Source organism: Glycine soja, chromosome 13 (assembly GCF_004193775.1).
Source record: "Glycine soja cultivar W05 chromosome 13, ASM419377v2, whole genome shotgun sequence".
NCBI lineage: Eukaryota > Viridiplantae > Streptophyta > Magnoliopsida > Fabales > Fabaceae > Glycine > Glycine soja.
Window position 1 is genome coordinate 23,396,696 of NC_041014.1, and position 17,461 is coordinate 23,414,156.

The 17,461-nt window shown below is 31.0% G+C and overlaps 2 protein-coding genes across 4 annotated transcripts; one reads left to right on the top strand and one right to left on the bottom strand.

Annotated features, from left to right (window-relative positions):
• Positions 1–2,005: 2,005 nt before the first annotated feature.
• On the bottom strand, positions 2,006–7,236 carry LOC114380859. Of its 3 annotated transcripts, XM_028339947.1 has the most exons (10): positions 6,958–7,236; positions 5,716–6,021; positions 5,290–5,592; positions 4,677–4,876; positions 4,176–4,526; positions 3,880–4,080; positions 3,652–3,722; positions 3,149–3,288; positions 2,289–2,621; positions 2,006–2,185 (listed from the first exon to the last, which is right to left on the bottom strand). In XM_028339947.1, the coding sequence occupies exons 2-10, from the start codon at positions 5,846–5,848 to the stop codon at positions 2,127–2,129; spliced, it is 1,791 nt and encodes a 596-aa protein (XP_028195748.1). In that variant the 5' UTR covers positions 5,849–6,021; positions 6,958–7,236; the 3' UTR covers positions 2,006–2,126. The 3 variants fall into 3 exon arrangements, with proteins under 3 accessions (XP_028195748.1, XP_028195749.1, XP_028195750.1); XM_028339948.1 differs by lacking the exon at positions 5,716–6,021 and having other exon boundaries at positions 6,958–7,235; XM_028339949.1 differs by lacking the exons at positions 5,716–6,021; positions 6,958–7,236 and having other exon boundaries at positions 5,307–5,426.
• A 2,910-nt stretch (positions 7,237–10,146) lies between these two features.
• LOC114380793 lies at positions 10,147–12,940 on the top strand. The gene is made up of 5 exons (XM_028339842.1): positions 10,147–10,337; positions 11,314–11,428; positions 12,103–12,192; positions 12,290–12,388; positions 12,491–12,940. The coding sequence occupies exons 1-5, from the start codon at positions 10,270–10,272 to the stop codon at positions 12,587–12,589; spliced, it is 471 nt and encodes a 156-aa protein (XP_028195643.1). The 5' UTR covers positions 10,147–10,269; the 3' UTR covers positions 12,590–12,940.
• The last annotated feature ends 4,521 nt before the right edge of the window (positions 12,941–17,461 follow it).

The window sequence follows — 17,461 nt, forward strand, 5'->3', positions numbered from 1 at the left end:
ATACCGCCAGAGAACATGCTTTTGAGGGCCACGAAAGAAAAATTACAGAACAAAACAAAACAATAAAAACAATTTATGTATTTTACCTTGGATGCTGTGACATGCCATGATTGATATCCACAGGCAAAGGGTATGCCTTGCCTGGAGTACAAATATAGTCAGAAATTTTGTAGACATTTTTTTCTGAGGTTAAGAAAAAAAAAATGCCACATATGAAGCTTATAGGTTGGTCCCCATGCTCTCCCATAAATTGGTTTGTGATATTGGGGGAATTTATTATTGGTTATGGTAGTAACGGGTAACAAAAGGATATCACATGTATCAGAACACACTCTTCCTTTCCAATATCATGATTTGGTCGAGACAGATTATGATTGTCAAAATAATTCATCTACAACCCCCTCACACACTCCCACTGACAATCAGCTGTATGAATCACATAATCACATAATGTTATTTGACTCAATTAAAGAACAAATCTTTAAAGATAGAATTTTCTTTAAGATCTCTTTTAACAATTTTTTCAAATGTTTTTCGTAATTTCTCTTTCCTCCCGAATTAAACACTATACAATCTATTCTTCTTATGGGTCAGAAGCAACATTCTCTATATCTTTCAAATTATCTAAACGATATTTTATCATCTTTTTTATACTAATTTTTTTCTCATATATAATCATTTTGTATTATTCCTTTTTATGTGACCACACATCTATCTTTATATTTTCATTCTTATTCTCACTTTTTTCTCTTATTGCGCACTTAAAGTTCAATATTTACTATCATAATATAGCTGCACATATAACGATACAATAAAATTTGCCTTTAAATTTTGAAGTTAGTATATACTTTGTGACTACAAATAACAACACTTCTCCATTTTAATCATGTGGCTTGTATCAATGAGTAATATCATCATTAATTTTCCCATCATTTTGTAATATTAATCTCAAATATTTAAACTTATGAAATCTCTATTTTTACTTGAATCTTTTTTCTCTAATCTCTTGCTTAAATAGCAGTACATTTATTGTGTCTTACTCTTACTTAAACAAAACTTTTTATTTTCAAAATTTATCTCCATAGTTCAAGTTTAAAATTAATTGTTTCACTTAATTTTCCAATCAAAATTATATCATAAAAAATACTATTAAGAATCAATTTAAAAAGAAAAAAAAGAAAGAAATGATCCTCGTAAAGATTGGCATTAGAAAAAAGTAATAGTGCAAGACTGCACGACAAATAACCAAAAGGTGCAGGTAAGCGCAATTTTCCATTGGACTCCCCAAAGCACATTCAATAAAAATAAAAAATAAAAAAGCTCTTCAATCATTGTGCATTAAGAATGTAAATTTAGTTTACTCCATTACTAGAACAAGGTGAAATGACATCATGATGAATGGATCACTGAATCAAGGTAAATCGTATTGGAGCAAGAAAAGTATTCCACCGGCTGATGCATAGTGTGTGTTTGAATACTATTCCTTTTCATTTCTATAATTAAATAAAAATATGTAAAAAAAATTAATACATCTAAAAATTAATTAAAAAAAATCTTATAAAAAAGACCAAACAATTTTTTTAAAAAAAATATTATAATTAGTGACGGATGAAATATAAGAAATTGATTTTGCTAATAAAAATCGTGATATCACCGTGAATTTTAAGAAGCAACAATTTGTTGCTTTGAATCTACCGTGGAAATGACCACGATTTTGTTTCACCGTGAGATTGACGCACTGAAAGCGTGTAATGGATGGACGCAAAAAAAATTCCTAAAAATCTAGGCTGGAATTCTTTCTTCTGATTTGCTCTGAGCTATTATTTATTATATACTGTTTAGGTTGAAAATTTGACTCTTGATTTTTAACATTATAAATGGTTTAGCGCGAATGGAAAGAAACGGAATTACTCAATACACAAAACTAGATAAGACAGGGATGAAGAAATTCGAAGACACCCATCACTAGTTTAGATCCAAAGCTTAAGCATAAACAGATTCAAAATATGAACAACAGCATGTCAGTCCTTAAGGAAACAGACACAACAATTCAGCATTTTTTTATTTATGATAGAACCAAACTATCCACAATTTTTTTATGTATTTTAGCCTAAATTGCCAAACTTCTAATCTACTGTGCTATTGCTAACACCTCCGCACAGACTGAAGAACTGTAAGGCACCCCCTAAGCACAGAAAATCAGCTACACAATGTTCAGTTTTATTACAATCAAATGATACGGGAAAATTAAATTAAAATAATTAACAACATTTTCTATTTAAATATACCTTCCTTCCCACACCATGGCACACCTTTAAGGACATCTCTCAAAGCATAATAATGGCTATCACATCTGTGGTCTGTGATAAAATTCCCCGAAAAGATTACCTTCTGGAAATGCTCACCAGGCTCCCTCTTGTAAAGGGTGAAAAAATCCTTTCCAGCATCAATTTGGGATCCCAAGTTCCTCTTAAGATAGTAAACAGTCCCAGGTATAAATAACTCCTCGATCACTGCAGTTTTAGTTCCCGCAACTTTCGTGACACCAGAAGTCTCCTTTGCAGCTTCGGAGGGCAGAGGTGCTTCGGTAGCAACTGGCAACTCCTTATCAGTAGTACCAACTGTTTACACACCAAAACATCTGATTACAGACATGTCACAAAAATGACACAATAAATGCAAATAAAGAGCACAAATAAGCATTAAACATTAACATGCAAAAATTTAGTTTACAATTACTTCATTTGTTTTAGTAGATGTAATGTAATGTCTACATTATCAAATAACTGTTTTGTTTTTTTTGTTTGTTTGTTTTTGTGTGTGTGTGTGTGTGTGTGTTCAAAGAAGCCGAATGTTGATGTCTTAACATTCAAATATCTTGTTTCTCACTTCTTAAATACTGCATGCACCATAAATTTATCTTGAGCACAAGAAATAAGTCTGATTGGTTCTTCAACATAATTACTCTCAACTTCTCACTAATGGGAAGGGGTTGAAATGCAATTCTGCGAGCATATAGGCACTAAAAGATATAAGAAAAGTACTTCCCCAAGAAGAGACGGCAAAGAAAAAATGGAGTCACTGTAGAATCTAGGTCCACTCTTCCAAAGACAATTAAGTTTTGAACCAGTACAGCAAAAAGGCTTACCAGCTAAACTTTTGTTTCCCCTGAAATTTGTATAATCAGCAAGTTTGCGAGCAACATCTTGCACTGAAGACACAACCTCCTTTGCATTTGTAACCAAATCTGTGATGCTTTTCCAGTCTTCTTTCTCAATTACACTCATCCTGAAGAAAATATTATATACTTTGATCAAACCTTTGGTTGGGTGACTACCAAAAACATATTAAGCTTTTGAAGCCATTGATACCTACAAGATTTTAGATATTTAAGATCTGTAGTGTTGTAGACATTCTCTGTTGGAATACTCATTCACCATCCACATATTTTCACCCCCATGTCTCACTTAGATAATACCAATTTCCAAGACAATGATTTTCCCTTTCTTTTCTTATACTTAAAAAAAAATACAAATACAAGGAAAAGACAATATAGCAGAACTGCAGTTGGTTGCTTTCTTGCATATCCTATCAATGGACAAGATGAGGGATGTGTGCTTACTTCAAGATTATAAACTAAATATCACTCACCAATCAGTTTGAACAATTTCATTTCGGAGCCTTGCTAGGGAAGCTACACTCAATCTAGGTATAATATCATCCTATACATTTCCAAAAACAAGTCATAAGGAAACACAGTAGATAAATACAGACAAAACTTAATAAAAGAATACTACTCATTACAGGAAACCATAGATATAATTACTTTCTTCCAGATAAAATATTGTTAAACAGACATTGCCCAATGCAATCACATACCTGCATCACAACTGTTGATACATAGCCAGAGCAGCTTTCAGCAAGTTCTCTAGATACACATGGTGGAGTTCCATATCCAACAGCAGATACAATGTCAGGACTAAAACCCAGCTCCTTTGATGATTTTCTATGGATCATTATTGCCAATAAAGAAGCTATAGCCCCTCCCAGAGAATGACCCACAAGTCTTAACTTAAATCCCTGTCAAAAAGTTAGCCACACCTCATGACATGAATGAGAAAAATAAATAAACTAAGAAATGAAAAGCAAAATAGATGAAGTAAGATCATCCCCACCTCATGTTTCTCCAAGCATTTTCTTATGATTTCAATCTCATGACGGAGAAACCAACGTGCAGATTCAGCAGTGCCAAAGTGGGTTGAATAGCCTTCATAGGTGACTTCACCATCACTTGAGGAAAGAATATCAGTGATAAGATCATAAAAAGTATGTGTGCCTCGAATGCCCAAAATTACAAGCTTTTTACGGGTATCAACCCCTATATAGTATGCAGGCCTCATTACACTGGAGTTTTTAACAAATTTTTTGACATTACTTTCTCGTAGCATGCTGTTCCTTGAAATACTACAAGGGTTATCCCTATAAGCACCTTTAGCCAACTCAATATGATAAATGAGATCTTGAACCTGAAATCCAGTAAGATATATTAATAAGAATCAAGCATGAACTGGACCACAATTATTCATATTGAAATGCTAACATTAATAGTAAAAAATCACACTATCACATGAACATATAAATGCCTTCTGCCTCTAAAGTGAAGTTTCAGAAGTTACAATGGATTCTGACAATATCGGAATGCCTTTGATATCTTCAAATGGATGAGTAGAAGCTTGACGAAGATAGATCAGATACAAGCCAATTGTAAGGTCACTCAAGCTCCAATCCTGGATTCCAATCTTACTTCGTTGGATGCAGGCAATTATTTCCGTAAGGGATCGAATGCTTGGTGGGGGTTTGTTTCCAATTTCATTTCCTGCATAACATGGAAAAATAAGTCAGCCTTGTTTCATAGTAAAGCAAATTGGAACATTATATGATCAAGTAGTGTCTATGGAGCACAGGAAAAACATATGCTAATGATATAAATAAATTTTGTCATATAATGTTATTGAGTCATGAGGGCAAGCCTTGGAACAACAGTGATGTTGTTGTCTTATGACCAGGAGATCAGAAGTTCAAATCTAGAAAGCAGTCTCTCCACTTGCAGGAAGAAGAAGCCTCATGCACTGGGTCACCCTTCTATGATATAACTGAGTCATCTATGACTTATAACTTATTTATAACAGATGATTTTATGGGAAGTTAATTGCAATTTATAGCCATGCTAACTGTCTAACTTCATCAAATGAAACATGTTATGACACAATGACATAACACTTAACAGACCTGTTGGCAAAGCCCACCTACAAAATTGCAGAGCTGGTTCAAGTGCCTTTGTAAGCCAAGCCAGCTCCAACTTCCACTTACTATCTGAGGAATCTTCATCATCAGAACAGTATTTGCTAATCCCATCATTTCCATCCGCCTTCTTCACTTCTGATTTGAAAGAAATCCGTTGTGTTTCTTGCTCTTCTTTTAGCTTATCTTCTACCTTGTCTGCTCTTGACCTTTGCAATTGAAGCTGGTTGGAAACACTATGCGTATAGTTCCAATGTGGTTTTTCTCTGTTGAGAAAAAATTTGGTAGAATCTGCACATCCAATTAAAAGTAATAGATGTGAATATTAGGATACTATCTCCTATTTTCCTAGCAAGAAAATTGTATTAACAAAAAAAAATGAAACTTAAGTACTAGTTAATAAAAACTAGAGACCCATTCGGATAAGACACTTGGTGAGATCAGTTCTCCATGAACCTATTACTGCATTGACCCATAACCAGATTGACAACACAAAATGTCCTATTGAAGACAGACGATTGGGCCTCTTTGAACAATTCTTTTGCATAAATGATGTATACTCTACAAGTAAACAAATTTTCGATTGTCCTCTTGAGACTGCTCAGTTGATAAAGGTATATGAGCCTATGACACATGCAATGAGTGTGTGGCTTCCAACCGTGCAATGCACACAGCTTGTTTTCCCATCTTCTTTCCCCTTCTACCTTCCCAAGAGGCCTCCTGTGGGCTTCCCCAAGTTCAACATCAGTGGTAAGCTCACTCTCTTGCACAATTATTTTTTAGAAAAACGAAAAAAGGTATTCTATGATGACCAATGACCATATGAAATAACAGTTAGCAAAAGGTGGCAAACTATGTCACGGATACAAGTTCAACCGTTCAAGTATTGTATCCGATATGTACATCAACACAACAATTTCCTTAAAAATTAAGATACTGGTATTAAAATAAACTATTAAACGAGATTTAAATGTGTAAAATATATTACATAACTCATAATAGATTCTAATCCACAATATAAAATCAGTTAAACATCATCTTGTCATTTTAGTCTTAGCAGCTTAATGTGTGTTTGGGCAAAAGTTTGCAAGTTTGACATCCAATTATCTTGATTTTGCAAAATTAATTTGGGTTAAAATTGGTTATGAAACTAAGTAATTCATGTTTGGAAAATTCTACTCGAAAACAAGTTTGCAATTAATCGTGCTTTTAAGAACATGGTCATGTTTGGTTGAAATTGAAAACAAGCAAGCGTGATCCTTTGATTTCTTTCGAACAAAACCACATTTGTATTGTTTAAAAGTGAATGCTGTTGCAAACATATGATATTAAATGGTAGAAAGTGTGAACATGCAACAAGAATATCAGGTACAAACACTCTCCATCCCAATTTCTAAAATCGGCGTCGTTCAATTTTAGCAGCTACCAAATGGCGATTCATGATTTGAATTTTCACAAACGCGTTCTTCTAATTCTTCCATAATTTAAAAGAAAATCCTAGTCTAGAATTGGAACAAGCCATTCAGTGGTGGCAATAGCACAAGCACATGGTGGACAAATAAAAAAACGTTGTTACTGAGGATGCAGTGTATCGAATGCAGCATTAGATTGAACCTGCGATAATCAAAATGGGAGAAGAAAAAAAAGTGAACTTACAGAAATTACGGAGCAGTTGCTTGATGTATTGGGTATTCATTTGGAAGAGGAAGCAGGAATTGGATATTACAGCAGAGTAAAAAAACGAAGTGGCACAGCGCTCGGTGGCAACTCAGAAGGAAGAGAAAGAGATGATTCCAGATAGATACCTCAGCCAAATGTTCGCAGAAACAAGGCACCGCACCGCTTCAGGAATACTCTACAAATCTTACACCAGGTTTGTTTTTTGTTTTGCTTTTGCAACCAGTCAATAAAACAAGGATCTTGCTCAAATTAACTTGTTTTTAATTCCATCCAATTTATATTTGTAATGATTCTAAATTAGTTTTCTTTTATATCTAAGTAGTTGAATGAGAGATATTTGGTGCATCTATCTATCTGTATTTTTTAAAAGAAAAAATAGTTGAAAAAAATTAGTGACATTAATTAGATTTTGAAAGTTGATATTATTTACTAACAAAACTAATATTTTAATAATTAACATTTCTCGATAAAAAATCATTTTAAAAGTTCATGAAAGTAATGAAAATAATTATACATATTAAAAGATAATTTAAAAATAAAAAATGTAAACACAAAAAAAAAATACATTTAATAGTTATAGATACTAAATACAATAAATGTAACACCACAATCATAACATGGTGATTGATAAGTCAATAAAGATTCTAAAAAATATATATTTAATTAATAAGCATATAAAGGTTTAACCTAAGAATTAAGAAAAACAATGTTGACTTATAACAAGTTAATTCAAATTCATCAAAAATACTGTTATAATAAGTTAAAAACTCTTATTTATACCTCTAGTAACTAATCAGGCCCATGGTCCCATGAGCTAACCTAAGACCCAACAAGCTAACTAACTAGTTCAACTAATTAAACTAAAACTTAAGAGCTTAGGGAGACTCAACAATAAAGAAGTCAAATCCAAGTCAAGATTTTAATTACAAAATCATAGAAAATATCACAAAAGCCCAACAACGGCTCAATAAAAAAAAAAAATCACACATTTCAATGTAGCCTAAGTCTTCTTTTTAGTCCTTTTTCTTTTTTTAAATTGCAAAAGGAAAGGACTAAAAGCCTCCAGAAAAATAAATATGAGCTATATCAGCTCCTAGAGCATACAAGATAAAACATGGAACAAACTCAAACACATTAGAGATATCCGCCACCATAGCTTACTTTGTCAAACCATTAGCCACCTAGTTTGCTTCTCTAAGAATATGATTCCAATATATGAATCCCCCATTCTCATAAACCATGAATTTCTCTAACAAGGTTATAACAAGAATGCAACATACAACAACCTTTAGATAGAAAACGCACCGCGTAGAGAGAATCAGAATCTACTCCAATCCTTCTAAACCCTCTCAACCAAACCAACTCCTGCCATTAATATAATATAGCCTTCAGTTCTGCAATTAACACCAAACATCCACAAATAAACTCACCATTGTGATAACGTAACAGACCCCCACAAGCATAAATATTTCCCCCTTAGAAACAACTCCATCACACTTAAGAACAAAACACAATTGGAACTTGGGAAAGTATGTTGGAACTTTGAAGTGTATCTTGGAGAATGTTTTATATGTAGTTATTATAATAATAATTAATGTCAATTAGTACAAAATTATGTAAAATCAGTTGTATTTGTTGTTTTATTTTAATGATTAAAATAATAATTATTGTAAAATTATATAAAATTAGTTGTGTAGTTATTGTTATTATGGTAACAATTAAACTTATTATCATGTAATATAAAAATTTGTTTCAATTTTATGGATAAAAATAATACATTTTTTAAAATTATTATTTATTAAAATGACATTTAAACAATTATAAAGGAAGAAAAGAAAATTTCAGCCCTCCTTTTTAAGTTTTCTTGGATCCGTCCCTGCTAGTACTCCTTAGCAAATAAATCATTAATGAATAAAAAAACATTGTTAAACTAATGATTTAAATTAAATAAGTGTAGAAACTAAGAATGTTGGAATTAACTGACTGAATCACCCTAGGCATCATCTTACCATTATGCATAAATTAGTTTGTAATATTTATCAGATTAATTTCTCAAAAGAAAATGTTTTTAATTGATTCATAAGTTAATTTTAGCTTATGAATTGAGATTTTTTTTTTAATTTTCTTCTCCTATAATTATTTTATGAAAAAGTTTATTCTAAATGGAAGTTATATAAAAAAATATTAAATAAAATAAAACAAATGCTAAACTAGATTAATGACTGAGTCAATTTAACCTATTTTTTCTACTGTTAACTCTCATATCTACTTTAAGTGGAAAATGGTTGGATTGGCTGAATCCTATATTTATTTCTTGAGTGGATTAGTTGGATTCATGCCTCCCAAGGAGTTAAAGTTATGGAAGAAAAGCACCTGGTGGATGGATGTGACTCGGAACCAGAGAGATTGAGCTTTCTTAGCTACCAAGTACTATAAACATTAAACAATTAAAACTGCACCCATTTATTCAGCTCAGTTTCTATTTTTCTTATGTTGCCACAGTTCATCAGTTGCGTCAAAACTCATGTGATGTTTTCGGATAAATTTTCATCTCAACTCCGTTGCAAGTTTTCTGTGTTTCAAACTTTTTTTTCCTAAAATATATTTTTATTCCTTATAAAATTTTCATCACGTTTCTAGTCTTCAAAAAATTAAAATATATCATTTTTTTAAATAAAGATGAAATATTTAAACCTACCTGTATTATTTTTTATATCAATTATATGTACTATTAATATAAAAAAAGTATATTTTACATTAGTTATATACATAATTAATATAAAAAAATATTATATTATATTGGTGATATCTATAAAAATATAATCAATTATCATATAAAAAAATGATACATTTTAATTTTGTAAGAATGAAAAATATATTAAAAAATTTACATGGATGAATTATGTATATTTTTATATTTATGAGAATGAAAAAAATATTTAAACCTTTCTTTTTAAATTCCCCGTATTTAATTTTAAAATATCAAATAAAACCTTACAAGACATGAATTGTACAATTTCTCTTTTATCAATTTTCCTCTTCACAGAAATCCATTTTAATAGCAGCCCAACAACAGGCCCAAAGCCCAATTCCCACCAAAATCCACATTTAGATGGAACAAGTTGACTCTATTACCCTTATTCTCTCACTTTTAATTTGAAATCTTTTCTTTCTTTCTTTCTTCTTTTTTCTGCCGAGGAAAAGAAAGAAATAGAAAAAGAAGAAAAAAACACAGCGTCCTAGATTTCCTCTTCTCTGCTTCGGAAGAAAGAGAAAACAAACAAAACAATGGCGTTCGCTTCTTTCCTCGGCAGAGTCCTCTTCGCTTCTGTCTTCATACTCTCTGCTTACCAACAGTCAGTACCTTCTTTTTTTCGCCTTTCATTTTCTATATCCTTTTTTCGTTGATTTTATCATGCAATGTTATTTATGTAATTTTAATTCAAACAAACGAATTAATTAAACTTTCTGGATCCTCCGTAACTTTGCTTCCATAGATTTGGCTATTTACTTGCTGCGGTAGTTGGATACGTTACGTTTAAGGTTTGAAAGTTGAAACCGTTTGTACAAGTGAAACGACCGCGTAGATCTGCGTTTATCTTTTCATGTTCGGTCCACTAAGATTTCGACGTTATCATGTGTACTAGCTGTGCTCAGATTTGGTTGAAGTGCGAGGAGATCAAATTTGTTTTTGGTTTTTTAAATATTTCTAAATTTGAAATTAACTGTAAGTTCTTGTCTTAGGCTGCGGATTTGCGTGTCTGATTTCATTTCCTTGTCAAGGGATATTATTTTAAAGCTGGAACATGGTATATTTATGTTAGTATGTTTTAATATTTACCATATTTTGTTGTGTAATGTGTTTTTTTTATCGGCCAATGTTAGATGTTAGTATTGTTAGTTTTTGTTAACGGGGATTTGAACCCATGACCTCTCCTGGTCTCCCTCCTTTGCCACTATACCAACCTTATATTTTCTGCCGTGTAATGTGTAATTATGCTTTGGCTTGACAGTTTTTTCATACTTACTGAATTGGGTTGCTTTGAATTCTTGTGTGACTTCACATTCAATTGTGCTTGATTTAGAAATTATTCATTGTGGGTTTGGAGCAGTTGATGGGTTGGTTGCTTTGCTTGTGCTTACTTTCCATGTTAACTTAGAGACTAAGGTTAATAATCAAGTTCTTCCAATTTAATGTTTTAAGTTTGGAAGCTCTCTTTTGCTAATTATTCTTGACTGGTCCTCTTTACTTTTTTATGGTCCATCCCTGCTTTTTTTTTTAATGCTGATGTGAAGTCTCTTGTTTACACTGTCTTCTGTTCATTACTATAGATTTAATGAATATGGAGTTGATGGGGGACCTGCTACAAAAGCACTCAGACCTAAGTTTGATGCCTTTACACATCGGGTGCATTCTCAAGTGGGCTTTCAAATTCCAGAGATTAATGTTAGACTCTCTCTCTCCCTCCCTCCCTCTCCCCCCCCCCCCCCCCCTCTCTCTCTCTCTCTCTCTCTCTCTCTCTAACGTGTGTATGCATGTGTCTTATTTTTGGAAAATTAGGTCTGTGCCTGTTTTCATTTTAAACTTCCTAGTGATTGGAGAATTTATCTAATACAATAATAAATATTTATGTAATGCTATCTCACATAACTTGCAATGTATGTTGGATGATAATTGTACTCTTTCATTAAAATAAAAGGAATGTACTTGATTTGAAAAAGAAGAATGAGCCAATTAGGACATGGTATTAATGGATATAAGTATTTACCTTTATCCTTGAGGTTTATTGGTGCTGGATCATACCAAATTTGGGGTTCTCAACAGGTGAGGTTATTCAGCTTGTGTTAGCCATGAATGATAAAATTGAGAAGAAAAATAATAAAACAGTAGATCTGTTGATAAAATGCTGGTGGGGATTGGCAGGGGTTGGGGAAGTTATGAACAGTTTAACATCACTATTGAAAATAATTGACTTTCTTGCATTAGGACTGTTATCTACATATAGCACCTTCTTAGTTTATACATCAAAATATACTTAATTGACTTGAACTCTCTCTTGCATGCATATTATATTATCTTGTATGATAGAATTTTTCTGATATTGTTGATGTTTTGAACAGCTGAAATTTTTAATTGCTGGGGCTATTGCTCTGAAGGGTCTTGGAGGGGTTCTTTTCATATTTGGCAGCTCTTTTGGAGCTTTGCTTCTGGTTTGTAGTCAAAATCTTCTCTATGAATATATTGGATTTCATATTCTTCTCATGTGTCCCGTTTTTTAAGTTATAACTCTTTTTTTTTTTGCCATAGCTCCTGCACCAGCTGATTGCTACTCCAATCCATTATGATTTTTACAATTATGATAGTGAGGACAAAGAATTTACTCAACTGTTCATCAAATTTACACAGGTCAGATCAGTGACTTCTTTTTTTTTTATTTTGAATTTATTTTCATGTCTATGTGCCATATTTAAGCTGTTGTTATTCATCAAATATAATTACTTCTTGCAGAATATGGCTCTTTTCGGGGCTGTATTGTTTTTCATTGGCATGAAAAACTCCATCCCTAAAAGGGTACCCAAGAAGGCTCCAAAGACAAAAACATATTAGTTTTGCAGCATTGAGGACCCCTTTCAAGAAGTGGGGGCTGTGGGAGCTGTTGTTTCCTGGTTTTTCATCATATCCTCTCCAATCTGGCAGGATTTGCACCGAGTACTCTCTTCTCTGGTTCAGAACCAATCTTCCTCCCTTTGAGTTTTGTAGTTTTGGCTTCACTTGGATTATATTATTGGCTACTATTATTATTTTTGTATGATCTGTTATCACGGCGTTAGGAACTATCTTTCAATTGCCAAACTTGTCTGTCAAAAAGGAAAACAAAAGGATGAGAAGCCTTTGCGCTTAATCTTCACAGTGCCAATTTCATTCTGTTCTATCTATCTTGATGTAAAGTCTTTGAAAGTCTGGCACTTGAAGTTATTATTTAACTAAAATGGAGTTCTCCCACTACTCTCGCAATCATACGAAAGTGGTGGCATAAAAAACAAGGACATTTCAGTGGGAGTGGTGCTTTGTGTGCATGCAACTTTCCTCAAAGTACATAGTAACAAACATATAACCCAACTCCCTTCACATATTCAAAGACTCCTTCCAACTTTCACAATGAATTGACTCCTTATATTCGCATTACAATAAATATCACAGGACAATCGTCAAAAGCTATGGTACATAATCTGCAAAGAATAATAAACTATATATGCTTATTATCGAGTTTCATGGTTTCGTTTATAAATGATTATGACTTTTATTAGTGTTATTTATTTGTTAGAGAAATTCCAAGTGTGTTGGTAAAAGGGTGGCACAAACAAAATGAGAAATCAAGAGAATAAATAATCTTGGTGCTGGTGCGTGGGAGAGGAATGGGGAGAGAGCACAAAGTTGGAAAGGGAGATAAAATAAGAAAAAAGAAAAAAGAGAATAATAGAGAATAATCTTGGCCTTTGATTAAAAATATTATATATCCAATGGTTATAAAACACTTTCTCACCGTGGTTTGAAACTTTGCTAGCTTTTCCACGGTAGACGCTGCTACATATACAAATGAAAACCCACCAAAAACACAGGGACCCATGTTGGGAAATTTCTTGGCCATCATAAATTCAAAGGACGGATGGCTCCAATGCCCTTCCTTTATTTTAGGTTACAACACAACTACTATGAAGTGTGGCGTGTAACAAGGTAGGCGATGAGTTTACGACATTGGTTCAGTGGGGAAAGGAAAGTAGTTAGTAGATATTATTGTTGGAGAAAATATAAAATTTTATTTTCAAATCAAATACTTGGAGTTGCAAGAAGCAAGAACCCTTATAATTCATTAAACAAGGAAATTTCACACCAGTATCAAAGTATGTTTTGTAAAGAAAAGGTCCTACCAATGTACAACTTTACTATTTTAATGATATTTTATAAAAAAAACTTCTTACCCCATTACCCTTGCATATTCAAAGAGGCTGTTTCCGGATTCGAACCCATGACCAACAAGTCACCAAGGCACAACTTTACCGCTGCACCAGGGCTCGCCCTCATTTTAATGATATTTTATAAATTAAAAAAATTGTAGATTTTAAAAAAAATTAAAAAATAGATATTTTGGTACATTTAAAAATTGTTTCACAAATAACTTTTGAAAATTTTACAGGGAAATTGTTGCAGATTTAAATACGTAGAAAATTTTGCAAGAATTTTTCCCACGGATTTTGCAACTTATAGGAAACTTTCGTATTAATTTCAAAATCCGCATAAAAAATTATGTGACTTTAGAAATTTGTAGGAAATTTTTTTCCTGTAAATAAAAAAAAATTCCTACAAATAATGAATCCACATGAAATATCCCGCGGAAGCTAAAACCGCAAGAAACGCACCCGTGAATTTTCCTACATCTTGTTTCACAAGAAACGTTTCCTTAAATATTTTTCCGCAGGAAATTTCCTAAAACAACCTACTTCCTCACCAAAATTTCCTGCGGATATGTATTTTGTTCCTGTGATATTATCCACACAAAGTTTCATGCAAATTTTAACTAAACTCCGCATGAAACTAATTATCCACGAAGATTTTACTGTAGATAAGTTTCTGTAGGAAAATCCGCAAGTAATTGGAAAATTTCTAGAAGTACATAAAACTTATACAGGAAATGATGATCAGAATATATATAGAAAAATCAAAATAATAATTTTTTTGGCAAGCATATTGTACAAACTATAAAGTATAAAATCATATTTGTTATATTTAATTGACGAGTAATAAATTCTTAATTAGCCTTATAACTTAGTTTGGGTATCGATCAATTTCATCGTATAAAATCATATGGAAAGTATAGGTGGTAATTCGAGATTTGTTATATTTTGAGGCACCTTTGTTCTCATCAAATGATTGGAGAGTGACATCGGAAAATGAATATTGTGTTTGTCGGCATTCGAAATCGTCCTTTCTAGATTTTTATTGTGTGAATGTGTGGTTGTTATCCCTACTGAGTAAGTGTAATTTTTTTTTTTCAAAGGACAATTGCAGGTGTAAAGGATAAAAAGTGACATTGTTGCATAAAAAAATAAGAAGAAAGTGGCATTGATTGTTTAGAGAATGAAATTAATGGTCGTTGGTTTTAGTTAGGTCTTTGTTTTTAGTTGCTTGGATGCTTTTGTAGGTTGTTACTACTCACTACTACTTTATGTGTTGTCTATCTGAAATTAATTTCGTGTTGTCTTTTTGTGTATTAGGCCCATTTTTCCACATAGGTAGGAGACCGGGTTTTTTTCTTAAGTGCATATTAGGTCCGATATATTTTAAAAATTATTTTTATTAATTACCATGTTATAATATTGTGAATTATTTTTATCAAACATAATTCTTAAAGACTTAAACTATGTTCCTTTTTTTTCTGCAAAAAAGACATAATTCCTAAAATATCCGAAAAAGATAAGACCAATCATTACGGTTCCTCGTAGACACCATTAGACTCTTTGGTGGATTCACGCACTTTGGCGCTTTTTCCTTTTTTTCACGTAAATTACTACAGTACGTTATTTTTTTATCTTTAAAAAATAGTAGTATGGTTTCTTGGCTGATATTTTTGGATATATTTAGGGTGATTGATTATAATACATATTTTGTGTAATTAATAAATGATATTATCACAGTTATTTATATGTTATTTTTAAATATAAATAACGTAATTATACATTTAAATTTATCACATTCTTTAATTATAATACATAAGTATTATTTTCTCTTATGCTATGGATATGTTGGATAAATTTAGTTACAAAATTAATTAAAAAGTTAAAAAGTTAGTTGGTAACTAAATGTTGAAAGCTTTTAAATTATCTTGTTGAAATAGCTTAAAAAAATAAAATGACATATTTAAGAAAGACAATAAAGAAATTGAATGAATATTTTAAAGATAAAACTGAAATGAAATATAAAAAATTAGAAGTTAATTTTTTTAAAAAAATGCTTATTTAAATAGGATTTCGGAAAATATCAAAAGTTACTAAAAAAATACTAGAACCTACTTAAAAAATTTTGTTTATTGAACAATCATGCATGATTTTATTAAAAACTAGATAAAATGACTTGTCGAATACAACTTAACTTATGTTCCACAAAAGTAATTGAAAATTAGCTCAAAGTTTAAAAAATTAGCCAATTAAATTATAAGTGTATGGCTCATAAAGTAGTTGATAAATATAAAATGACAAAAAAAATAATAAAATCATGATTTATTTAAAAAAGGATAATGAGAAAATTAGATAAATATATTAAGGATAAAAATGAAAAAAATATAAAAAGCTAAAAATTAGAAACTAGCATTTTAGAAATACTACTTGAAGTAGAGTTTCAAAAAATGTTAGAAACGGTTAGAAGTTACTAAAAAAGTTTGTTTACTGACCACTTAAACACGCTTTTAGGCCATGTTCAACAAATCATTTTAGCTGGTTTTTAACTTTTTTTTACTAGCTGAGAAACTTGTTTGACTGTTCGGTAAATAAGTTTTTAGTAGTTTTTATCATTTTTTGAAATGTCATTTGAAGTAATGTTTTCTAAAACACTAGCTTTTAGCTTTTTTATTTTCTTCCATTTTTATCCTCAATATATTTATCAAAAAAATCCTAGTTACTCTTTTTAAATAAACCATGCATGATTTTATTATTTTTTTGTCATTTTATATTTTTCAGTTATTTTATCAACTATTTTTATAGAACACTTAGACTATGTTTGACAAAATTAGCTGAAAAATTAACTAAAAATTAATAATTGAAAAATTAGTTTATTAAATTATAAATGTTTAGTAAAATTAATTGTTGAAGTGGATAAACAAAATATAAAATGACATAAAAGTAATAAAATAAAGACTTAATTAAAAAGGTTAATTAAAAAATTTGGATAAATATATTGAGGATAAAAATAAAAGAAAATATAAAAAAATACAAACTAAAAGTTAACATTTTAAAAAATATTATTTCAACTAGTATTTCAAAAAACGTTAGAAGGCTATTAAAAAAAATTGTTTATATAACAAGCCAAACAAATTTTTCAGCTACTAAAAAATTTAAAACTAATTAAAATATATTATCAAACATAGTTTTATAATTTAATAACCTAGTTTTTCAGTTATCCATTTTTTACTTTTAACTATCATTCCAACTAGTATTGCCGAACATAATATTATGAGGCTACTAAAAAAATTAAAAATTATATGAAATATTTTGTCAAATATAATATTAATGAATGATATATACACATGATCTCAAACAAATTTTCTATACAAACAAAGTATAGTTCAATTAGCTGAATAATATATATGAATTATTGTATAAATTCTTTGTTATCTGACAGAAATTATTGGTATCTAATTTGCAATTGTCTTCTACTTTTTATATATTGTTGTTATTGTTTTCTACGTTCAATGTTTGGCATCTTGTA